The 11,456-nt window shown below is 44.9% G+C and overlaps 1 protein-coding gene across 1 annotated transcript in view; it reads right to left on the reverse strand.

The window, feature by feature from the left end:
• Positions 1 to 11,456, reverse strand: part of LOC310800573 (creatine kinase U-type, mitochondrial-like) — a 34,852-nt gene that overhangs the window by 4,665 nt on the left and 18,731 nt on the right. The window contains exons 6-8 of the mRNA XM_083663189.1: positions 7,526 to 7,649; positions 6,345 to 6,479; positions 5,306 to 5,431 (exon numbers count right to left, since the gene is read on the reverse strand). Of these exons, the coding sequence (XP_083519315.1) occupies positions 5,306 to 5,431; positions 6,345 to 6,479; positions 7,526 to 7,649 (385 nt within the window). The remainder of the gene's footprint in view (positions 1 to 5,305; positions 5,432 to 6,344; positions 6,480 to 7,525; positions 7,650 to 11,456) is intronic.

Consider the following 11,456-nt stretch of genomic DNA (forward strand, 5'->3'; position numbering starts at 1 on the left):
TTTTCTTTTTCATTTGAATGCAATGTATTTTTCATATGGGGACCATGTGAATGGTGACTCGCTGTTTCCAGAGAGCTGATTGGTAAGCAGGTGGGTCTTTCATGGGTTTTGATCTTATCCCCGACACTATGCATGAAAGCCCCCGACGCGAAAAAGCGTAGGGCGATGCAAACCATCTGTGGCACAGACAGGGCATGGCTACAGAGGGTCACGTTAGCAAGATAGGGGCTGCAACAAATCACACAAATATCTTAATCCGTCACTGGAGAAGCGATATCTCTCGTACAGATAATCCTCTGAATGATCAAATGGATCCTGCCGGTCGCGAAACACTCTTTCTCTCCTCAGAGCCCCCCTTACAATTCGTGCTCCTTCCTCGATAGGAAACTCGTCCAGAAAGGGGTTGGCCATTTTTCCAAACTGCTGATTCGATTGGTTCGTGGGCGGTGTATTTAAGGTCTAATCTTATCCTTGCAACTTAACCTGCTGCGGACCAGGTTAAGTGTGAAGCATAAGTTGCTATGGAAATATATGTCGGTAAGAAGTTAACTAGCTTTGTAGCACGGCCAAACCAGGGTTAAACCTGAAGTTACCTGGCTGTAGAAAAGGGCCCATAATGGCCCACCGTCAAGCCTGTTCCTGGGGCAGTCGATGCCCACCAGCCGGCGCGCCACGACGTAATGATGATGACATCATCAACAATGACACTGATGATGTCATAGCATAGAGCTCACCTGTGAGGTCATCGGCAATGTCAGACGTAACATCGATGATGTCATAGCTCCCTAGAACGTTGTGACATCACCAATGACGTGATGTCATACACCGAAACGCGAGCATATAAGCCACAACTGGGATATTAACTTTAAGACGACTCACTTCTAGGCTTGACTAACCTCATCCAAGAGATTCCAGCTTGACTAACCTCCTCCAAGAGATTCCAGCTTGATTCCAGAGATTCCCTTTCCTTCATGATGTATACCTTCACCGCGACCAAACCCGGACCCGAATTGAATCCTGGCCATCCTCCAACCGGCCAGGCCCTGGTGCCTGATTGCCTTACACCCAGTCATCCCAGTGGTATTTCAACCGAGTCCCAGGACCGACAAGTCGGTCCCTACCTCCATCTCCGTGATTCTGACCGATCAGAGCGCGTGAGCCCTCATCCACGATCCAGCACACTTCACGAGGCAAGCCCAAACGCTTCGCCTCCAGCGAGCACACAAGCTTCGCTACACTGGCTAAACCACTAGTCGAGCTTCGTGGTACAGGGCTCAGGTGTGTGTCGCTAGATGCAGAGCAATACAGTGTTTGACCGCCGGCGTCGCTGCGTTTTGGTGTTTTGTGGAATAATTATGTTTGTATGAAGATTTGCACTGCATCGGTATGGGTTCTTTCCAATCATGTCGTTGAAGATCATTCAACGGTGGGCACATTCTTCATGATGAGAAACTGGAGTTGGAATCTTCTTAATGTCACAGACACTACTGATGACCTGCGCGTCAATTACATCACCGTCTATGCAGCCGCCTCACTTACTGTGAAGCTAACAGCGCTAACCACTGAGCAATCTGCCTGACTCTTCTTGTATTGTTTCACCTGGTTCCTATGTGGGCTTAAACAAACAAACAGAACATATCTGTAAATCATATTGGACCCAGGTCCAAAACCAGGATCCACCGAGAGGAGTGAGTCACAATCTGCACCTGAAAACAAAACTGGGACATTATCCCGAGTACTGCACAGTGCACACTCTGTACTGCACCAAGACATGGTTCAAGATTCTCCATGTAATCAACACACACACACACACACACACACACACACACACACACACACACACAACAATAGAGAAGGTCCATTGTATCTTCTCTGTCACAGGAATGACAGCATGACCAAGGAAATAACAAGGACAGATGCGACAGCCAGGCCCCACCCTCTCCTCTCCTCTCCTCTCCTCTCCCAGTCATTCTCCATGGCTAGCTCTCCGATAACTGCATGGATTCATGAAGGTGCTACGTGCAACATGTTGACATCTTGTTGTAATTTACCGTAAACAAATGAGACCATGGTGGCGACAAGTAGCTTCTATCTCAAAGCAGTGGTATTGTTAGTGCAAGTAGCTTCTATCTCAAAGCAGTGGTATTGTTGGTACAAGTAGCTTCTATCTCAAAGCAGTGGTATTGTTGGTACAAGTAGCTTCTATCTCAAAGCAGTGGTATTGTTAGTGCAAGTAGCTTCTATCTCAAAGCAGTGGTATTGTTAGTGCAAGTAGCTTCTATCTCAAAGCAGTGGTATTGTTGGTACAAGTAGCTTCTATCTCAAAGCAGTGATATTGTTGGTACAAGTAGCTTCTATCTCAAAGCAGTGGTATTGTTAGTGCAAGTAGCTTCTATCTCAAAGCAGTGGTATTGTTAGTGCAAGTAGCTTCTATCTCAAAGCAGTGGTATTGTTGGTACAAGTAGCTTCTATCTCAAAGCAGTGGTATTGTTGGTACAAGTAGCTTCTATCTCAAAGCAGTGGTATTGTTAGTGCAAGTAGCTTCTATCTCAAAGCAGTGGTATTGTTGGTACAAGTAGCTTCTATCTCAAAGCAGTGGTATTGTTAGTGCAAGTAGCTTCTATCTCAAAGCAGTGGTATTGTTGGTGCAAGTAGCTTCTATCTCAAAGCAGTGGTATTGTTAGTGCAAGTAGCTTCTATCTCAAAGCAGTGGTATTGTTGGTACAAGTAGCTTCTATCTCAAAGCAGTGGTATTGTTTGTGCAAGTAGCTTCTATCTCAAAGCAGTGGTATTGTTAGTGCAAGTAGCTTCTATCTCAAAGCAGTGGTATTGTTAGTGCAAGTAGCTTCTATCTCAAAGCAGTGGTATTGTTGGTACAAGTAGCTTCTATGTCAAAGCAGTGGTATTGTTAGTGCAAGTAGCTTCTATCTCAAAGCAGTGGTATTGTTGGTGCAAGTAGCTTCTATCTCAAAGCAGTGGTATTGTTAGTGCAAGTAGCTTCTATCTCAAAGCAGTGGTATTGTTGGTACAAGTAGCTTCTATCTCAAAGCAGTGGTATTGTTAGTGCAAGTAGCTTCTATCTCAAAGCAGTGGTATTGTTGGTGCAAGTAGCTTCTATCTCAAAGCAGTGGTATTGTTAGTGCAAGTAGCTTCTATCTCAAAGCAGTGGTATTGTTAGTGCAAGTAGCTTCTATCTCAAAGCAGTGGTATTGTTAGTGCAAGTAGCTTCTATCTCAAAGCAGTGGTATTGTTGGTACAAGTAGCTTCTATCTCAAAGCAGTGGTATTGTTGGTGCAAGTAGCTTCTATCTCAAAGCAGTGGTATTGTTAGTGCAAGTAGCTTCTATCTCAAAGCAGTGGTATTGTTGGTGCAAGTAGCTTCTATCTCAAAGCAGTGGTATTGTTAGTGCAAGTAGCTTCTATCTCAAAGCAGTGGTATTGTTAGTGCAAGTAGCTTCTATCTCAAAGCGGTGGTATTGTTGGTACAAGTAGCTTCTATCTCAAAGCAGTGGTATTGTTGGTACAAGTAGCTTCTATCTCAAAGCGGTGGTATTGTTGGTACAAGTAGCTTCTATCTCAAAGCGGTGGTATTGTTGGTACAAGTAGCTTCTATCTCAAAGCAGTGGTATTGTTAGTGCAAGTAGCTTCTATCTCAAAGCGGTGGTATTGTTGGTACAAGTAGCTTCTATCTCAAAGCAGTGGTATTGTTGGTACAAGTAGCTTCTATCTCAAAGCAGTGGTATTGTTAGTGCAAGTAGCTTCTATCTCAAAGCAGTGGTATTGTTAGTGCAAGTAGCTTCTATCTCAAAGCAGTGGTATTGTTAGTGCAAGTAGCTTCTATCTCAAAGCAGTGGTATTGTTGGTACAAGTAGCTTCTATCTCAAAGCAGTGGTATTGTTGGTGCAAGTAGCTTCTATCTCAAAGCAGTGGTATTGTTAGTGCAAGTAGCTTCTATCTCAAAGCAGTGGTATTGTTGGTGCAAGTAGCTTCTATCTCAAAGCAGTGGTATTGTTAGTGCAAGTAGCTTCTATCTCAAAGCAGTGGTATTGTTAGTGCAAGTAGCTTCTATCTCAAAGCGGTGGTATTGTTGGTACAAGTAGCTTCTATCTCAAAGCAGTGGTATTGTTGGTACAAGTAGCTTCTATCTCAAAGCGGTGGTATTGTTGGTACAAGTAGCTTCTATCTCAAAGCGGTGGTATTGTTGGTACAAGTAGCTTCTATCTCAAAGCAGTGGTATTGTTAGTGCAAGTAGCTTCTATCTCAAAGCGGTGGTATTGTTGGTACAAGTAGCTTCTATCTCAAAGCAGTGGTATTGTTGGTACAAGTAGCTTCTATCTCAAAGCAGTGGTATTGTTAGTGCAAGTAGCTTCTATCTCAAAGCAGTGGTATTGTTTGTGCAAGTAGCTTCTATCTCAAACCAAGAAGAAGAAGAACTGGACGGACAAACCCGTCTTTATTTGTCACACGAACACACCCAACACACGCATGCAGCCAGCCACACACACAGCCATGCTGACGGTGGCCGGTGAAACACAGTCCGTGCATTTATCCCATCCAGACTTGTCCTTCCTCCGGGGGGCAGCCAGGAGCAGTGGGCAGCTTCAAATGTTGTCGTCACTGGTCATATGACGATCTTCTGCATGTTTTTACGGGGTAGTCCATATCGATTTTGTATGGAGGAACACCAGGAGAGCACGGGGAGAACATGCAAACTCCACACAGAAAGGCCCTTTTGACGAGATAGCCCACCTGGGCAGTAGTCACTGAAGACATGGGGGGTCACACATTCAGTGCCCACAGCGTCCCAGGCGGGAATCGAACCCAGGACCTTCTAGCTGTGTGGCGACAGCGCTACCACTATGCCACTGTGCCACCGTATTGTTAGTGCAAGTAGCTTCTATCTCAGTTGTGTTTCTCACAATTAAGACCACATTTCTCACAAACTCTGTTGAGTCCGGTCACAAAGACGTTGTTAGCAGCTTTCAGCTGATAACATTACAACGCTATACAAATACTAGTCCTCTCCACCTTTATTTACCCAGGAAAGATTGACTGGGTAAAGCAGCAGCACTGCCCTGTTTGATATCCATACAACTCCACACCTGAGAGCCTCCCAGTACAACCAAGCGTGATATACAAGTTTCATTTATACTCAGTCACTCCCTTTGCCTTTACTTTGGCCGCACCCCTGTGTGGATCTCTCTCAGTGTTCGTACCTCAGACAGCCCCACCCCTGTGTGGATCTCTCTCAGTGTTCGTACCTCAGACAGCCCCACCCCTGTGTGGATCTCTCTCAGTGTTCGTACCTCAGACAGCCCCAGGCGGTCCAGGTTGGAGATGTCGAAGGTACCGCCCACGGCGGCGGTGTCCACCCCGCCCGTCCCACGCTTCTGCAGGCGCAGGTTCTCCAGGATCTTACTGAAGCGTGCGTCCTGCAGGGGGCAGAGAGGGAAGTGTTCTTCTATATAGCTTCAATTAGCATAGTGCTCAATGTGTGAATGTATTTGGTCAGTGTGAAGATCTTTGCACACACAGTCCGATTGTTTTCATATGCGTGTTTTTTAATCCGTCATCTGAAAACACAGACGGGGTCCCAGCTCGCAAAAATCTATTGACTGATGCGAAAAACGCAGAAAATCGAACCTCGTCCGAAAACTTAAATGAGGGACGTAATTGTCGGACGGTGTGTCAATGATGATTGACACAAATTAGGTCGTATTCTTTTTTTTTTCCGTGCGTCAATTTCGGACGAAAATACGGACTTTGTGTGCAAAAGCTTTTACTGTAGGGCAGGCATGTCCAAAGTCCGGCCCGGGGGCCAATTGCAGCCCGCGGCCCGATTTTAAGTGGCCCCTCGGCTTATCTCTCGAAACATACTATATGGCTCTCCACACAGTGTTGGTTAATCAAGCGAGTTCAATTTGCATTTTTTCCGTTCACTAACGATGACAGCACTATCATACAGTTTGTAGACAAGCACTAATAGGAACAACACAGGCAGAACTCATGTTTTCAGATGGTAAACAAAATCCTACAGACTACAATTGTATTTTATGTTTTTTTTTTATAACCCATATGATGTGAGAAGCAGCTGGCCGGCCCCCCGGTATTTTCACATGATCTAATCTGGGCCCCGTTCAAAACAGTTTGGACACCCCTGCTGCTGTAGGGTTACTATTACATGAACATGTGTTTAGTCAGTGTTACTGTAGGGTTACTACTACATGAACATGTGTTTAGTCAGTGTTACTGTAGGGTTACTACTACATGAACATGTGTTTAGTCAGTGTTACTGTAGGTAGGGTTACTATTACTGAGGTGGTCCTCCTGCGATGCGAGGCTTACCTTACTGAGGTGGGGCAGTTTGACATGGACCCCGGCCCGGAGCCCTGTGCCCAGGTTGGAGGGGCAGGTGAGCACGTAACCCAGCCTCTCGTTCCACATAAACTCCCAACCTTTCTCCTGGATCAGACGCTCCACCTGAGGGAGGGAGGGAGAGCGAGAGAGAGAGAGAGAGAGAGAGGGAGGGAGAGAGAGAGAGAGAGAGAGAGACAAGACTGTGTTTTATCCATACAATATTTGGTCTTTGGGAGCTCTGTCAGATTTACATAGTATGCGTACACAACAAACTTTCCACTGTGGAGTCTTAGTTTTTCAGTGTTAATTCTTAATTTCTTCAGTGACAATTATTTTAATTATTTAAAGACATCAAGTCTTACTGTCTTAACTAGAGATGTTCCGATACCTGAACTATCAGCCAGTACAGAGTACTGATCCAATACCAGTGTGTTTAAAAATAAATGATGTATTATTATTTTATTTTTTTAACAGCGGTATATACTACTAACCCTGTATGGATGCAATAAGATTGCTTGCTATCTTTGTTGTATGGCCTGGCTCAGGTAATCCCTTTGATTTCCGGGAAAACAGCTGTTTTATCCGGGTGAAACTATGTTTTTCAGGGCTAATAAATGACGTGGTATCGGATCGGTGCATAGACTCGCGTACTCGCGATCGGGTATCTGCGAGTACACGAGTCTACTAGAGTTGTTCCAATACCAGTATCGGAGGCATTTCCGATACTGGTATTTCAACAACTCTAGTTTTAACTGGAGGATTATTTGTCTCATAGAGCTGGTATAGCTCTGGGGCGATGGGTGTGGACTTCTCCAGTATATAAACACTGGCACAACTTTGCTGTGCTGCAGGGAGGTGTGTGTGTGCTTCATAGCAGTCATGGTTACAGTGCAGTGCCAGACCAAATGTTGCCCACTGCTCTTTCTCTAATGGGGAACTTGGATCACTTGGATAAATAGTTTATGTTTGTGTGGCTTTACTTGGAGAGAGAGAGAGAGAGAGAGACAGACAGACAGAGAGAGACAGTGTGTGCACGCGCGCGAGTGCGTGTTTAATATGGTTGGAGGCCAGTATACGACTGGGATGTGTGTCCACGTCCACGTGCACACACACACACACACACACACACACACACACACACACACACACACACACACACACACACACACCTCCTTGAGGCCTCTGCAGAACCTGTCAAAGACTCTCTTCATGTTGCCTCCCTTCTCCATGGAGATGACCCTGGTGTGATCCTCCTCGTTGATCCAAATCAGGAAGGTCTTCTCATTGTTGTGCCTGCAGAGGAAGCGAGCTATTTACTGGGATGCAGAGGTCAGTATAACGTCTTCTCATTGTTGTGCCTGCAGAGGAAGCGAGCTATTTACTGGGATGCAGAGGTCAGTATAACATCTTCTCATTGTTGTGCCTGCAGAGGAAGCGAGCTATTTACTGGGATGCAGAGGTCAGTATAACATCTTCTCATTGTTGTGCCTGCAGAGGAAGCGAGCTATTTACTGGGATGCAGAGGTCAGTATAACATCTTCTCATTGTTGTGCCTGCAGAGGAAGCGAGCTATTTACTGGGATGCAGAGGTCAGTATAACGTCTTCTCATTGTTGTGCCTGCAGAGGAAGCGAGCTATTTACTGGGATGCAGAGGTCAGTATAACGTCTTCTCATTGTTGTGCCTGCAGAGGAAGCGAGCTATTTACTGGGATGCAGAGGTCAGTATAACATCTTCTCATTGTTGTGCCTGCAGAGGAAGCGAGCTATTTACTGGGATGCAGAGGTCAGTATAACATCTTCTCATTGTTGTGCCTGCAGAGGAAGCGAGCTATTTACTGGGATGCAGAGGTCAGTATAACATCTTCTCATTGTTGTGCCTGCAGAGGAAGCGAGCTATTTACTGGGATGCAGAGGTCAGTATAACGTCTTCTCATTGTTGTGCCTGCAGAGGAAGCGAGCTATTTACTGGGATGCAGAGGTCAGTATAACGTCTTCTCATTGTTGTGCCTGCAGAGGAAGCGAGCTATTTACTGGGATGCAGAGGTCAGTATAACGTCTTCTCATTGTTGTGCCTGCAGAGGAAGCAAGCTATTTACTGGGATGCAGAGGTCAGTATAACATCTTCTCATTGTTGTGCCTGCAGAGGAAGCGAGCTATTTACTGGGATGCAGAGGTCAGTATAACATCTTCTCATTGTTGTGCCTGCAGAGGAAGCGAGCTATTTACTGGGATGCAGAGGTCAGTATAACATCTTCTCATTGTTGTGCCTGCAGAGGAAGCGAGCTATTTACTGGGATGCAGAGGTCAGTATAACGTCTTCTCATTGTTGTGCCTGCAGAGGGAGCGAGCTATTTACCGTAAATTCCGGACTATAAGCCGCACCGGTGTATAAGCCGCACCTGCAAAGTTGACTATTTTTTTCTTATATAAGCCGCACCGGACTATAAGCCGCAGGTGTTTTAACTCATTGAGTGCCAGCCACTTTTGGAGAACGGACGCTCCCAGTGCCAGAGTTTCAGAGCTTTTTTCAGTGATTTCTCGAGGCCCACAGAATATTGTGTGATATTACTATGTAAACAATGAACACGCAAAAAGAACGATGAGACTCTTTTCTATCATCAGCAAAAACAGGTTTATTGATATCATTTTCCGTTCTTTAGTTATCAGCCGGAGAAGATAGCTTGATTTAACAAAAAAGAGCAGTTTTTTTCTAGAAGCTGAGATAATGGCCCTTTTGTGAAATTAAACATTTCAAACACATCACTGACTCTGAAGCTAATTTTCTGATGTAGTCACACCTCAAAAATAATTTCCTTCAATAAAACAGTGAAGGCCAGGGAATTTTGTTTGGCAGAATAATATTTTTAGCTGCAACCAGCAGCGCTGGCCCCTGCGTGCGCTGCTGGTTGCAGCTTCTTTGCTTTCTTGATTTGCTGCTGGTGGGCATCGGATATTCTGGCTTGCGTTTGCCAACCCTGTCCTGCTGCCTGGGTCTGTCTGGGTCAGTGTTGTGTGCTGCTCTGCGTGCCCCCCCCCCCCCCCCCCCCCCGCCCCGCCCCGCCTCAACTGCACACTCCTCTGTATGGGAGGTGGCTCTCTGCTGAATTTGCTCTGCACTGTGAAGGGTGCACGACATTCAGCTTTTTTACAGCCTTCCGCGTGTGCTTGTCACCGGCTCCTATGCTTCCAGTTGAGAATAATAACTCCACGGCTGATCATGCGAATGGCCTGGGCTGTCGCAGCGGACATGGAGGAGCTCAATTGTGGGAGCAGATTGGCTGCTGCGGGCACATCTAACGTTAAAACGCTTCATGCATATCGATGCATACGGATGCGATGCGATTTCCGTTTCCCCAACGACTTATTCTCTGTTTTTCTCTGCCTTTCTGTTAACCTGGAGAGCACTGTCGCCACCTAAGGGTTCTGTAAAATAGGTTATAGACCTCCAATAGCTACAATAGTTGTACAGGAAATGCGGAAGGCTTTGATCGACGTCCCACCGTCAAAAAACGCATTGGACGTCGAAAGACGTCCGTGGCACTCTACGTCACTATTTAATTGGACGTCGAAAGACGTCCATGGCACTCAATGAGTTAATGGTATTTTATTTTTATTTTTTTTATTTTTTTGTGTTTTAATGTTTAATTACCATAAGGGTTCATGCACAGAGGGGATTGTCGGGAAAGAGATGGCTGTTTGAGGAAGCTCCCATTTATTAACATTTCAACAAAACAACATAACACAACACCACCTGTGTTGTTTTTTACAGTGCACACAGTGTCATACAGTGTCATACAGTGTGGTGAAAAGAGGGCAAGAGAGGAAATTAAAACTTATTATAGTTATATAGGATTTATAGTTAGAAAGAGTGCTAAAAAAGAGAGATTTTTTTTTTTTTTGGAAAAAATCCATAGATAAGCCGCACCGTTATATAAGCCGCAGGGGCCAAAAAAGGCCAAAAAACGGGAAAAAAGGTGCGGCTTATAGTCCGGAATTTACGGTACTGGGATGCAGAGGTCAGTTAAAAAGACCACAGAGCCGATTTTCCATCAATCTCTGGGAAATAACCGTGCGATACCTGACTCAATGGCTCGTTCATATTGAACTGCAGATAACTGCAATATCTGAAACTTCTGTATTTAAGCCTTAGTTTACGATCCTATGTAGTGTATTTACACATTTACTATACATGTACATTCCTCCAGATATACGTATTTAAAATAGACACTTACACCACAATTATTATAGTAGTTACTGTAAATTTACATTCCTTTATATAGACGCTTTTAATTTGACAACATAAACATTCAAAATTGCCCCTAGCTTACTTCCTGTTGCAATGTTTGCTAATGCAATAGCTGACAGGAAATAAGATAGCGTTCAAACTGTTCCCGTAGCAACACAATTCCGTGAAAACCGTCTATATAAATATAAAAAATATAGACTTTATACCACAATTGTATATAGTAGCTACTGTAAATTTTTGCTAATGTCTAAATGGCGGCTTTAGCTCAGGAGGTAGAGCGGGTCGGCCAATGACGCAAGGGTTGGCGGTTCGATCCCCGCTCCCTCCCAGCTGCTGTCGTTGTGTCCTTGGGCAAGACACTTAACCCTCCTTGCTCCCGATGGTGTGTAGGCACCCTGCGTGGTAGCCTGCCGCCATTGGTGTATGAATGGGTGAATGTAGACTATCTACTGATTGTAAAGCGCTTTGGATAAAAGCGCTATATAAATGCAGGCCATTTACCATTTAAATGATTTTTGCTAATGTCTAAATGTACTCTTCTTGCCTTGCCTCTTTTTGACTTGGGCATTTCTTTCTTTCTTTCTTTCTTTCTTTCTTTCTTTCTTTCTTTCTTTCTTTCCAGGTCGTACCTTGTACGACCTGGTTGGATGGTCCTCCCTTGCCCTGCGCAGAATGCGACATTGGTACATGTTCATATACAAGGCCATCCTGGGCAGACTACCCTCATACATCTGCTCTACGTTTGTAGCGATAAACAACTCCCATAACTTAAGATCAAATAGCTGGTTGAAATTCAAAGTGCCAACTATGCAAACAGAATCTGGAAAAAAGAGTCTCTCCTACTTTGGTCCCT

The sequence above is a fragment of the Poromitra crassiceps genome (assembly GCF_964638095.1).
Source record: "Poromitra crassiceps genome assembly, chromosome: 30".
Taxonomy (NCBI): Eukaryota; Metazoa; Chordata; class Actinopteri; order Beryciformes; family Melamphaidae; genus Poromitra; species Poromitra crassiceps.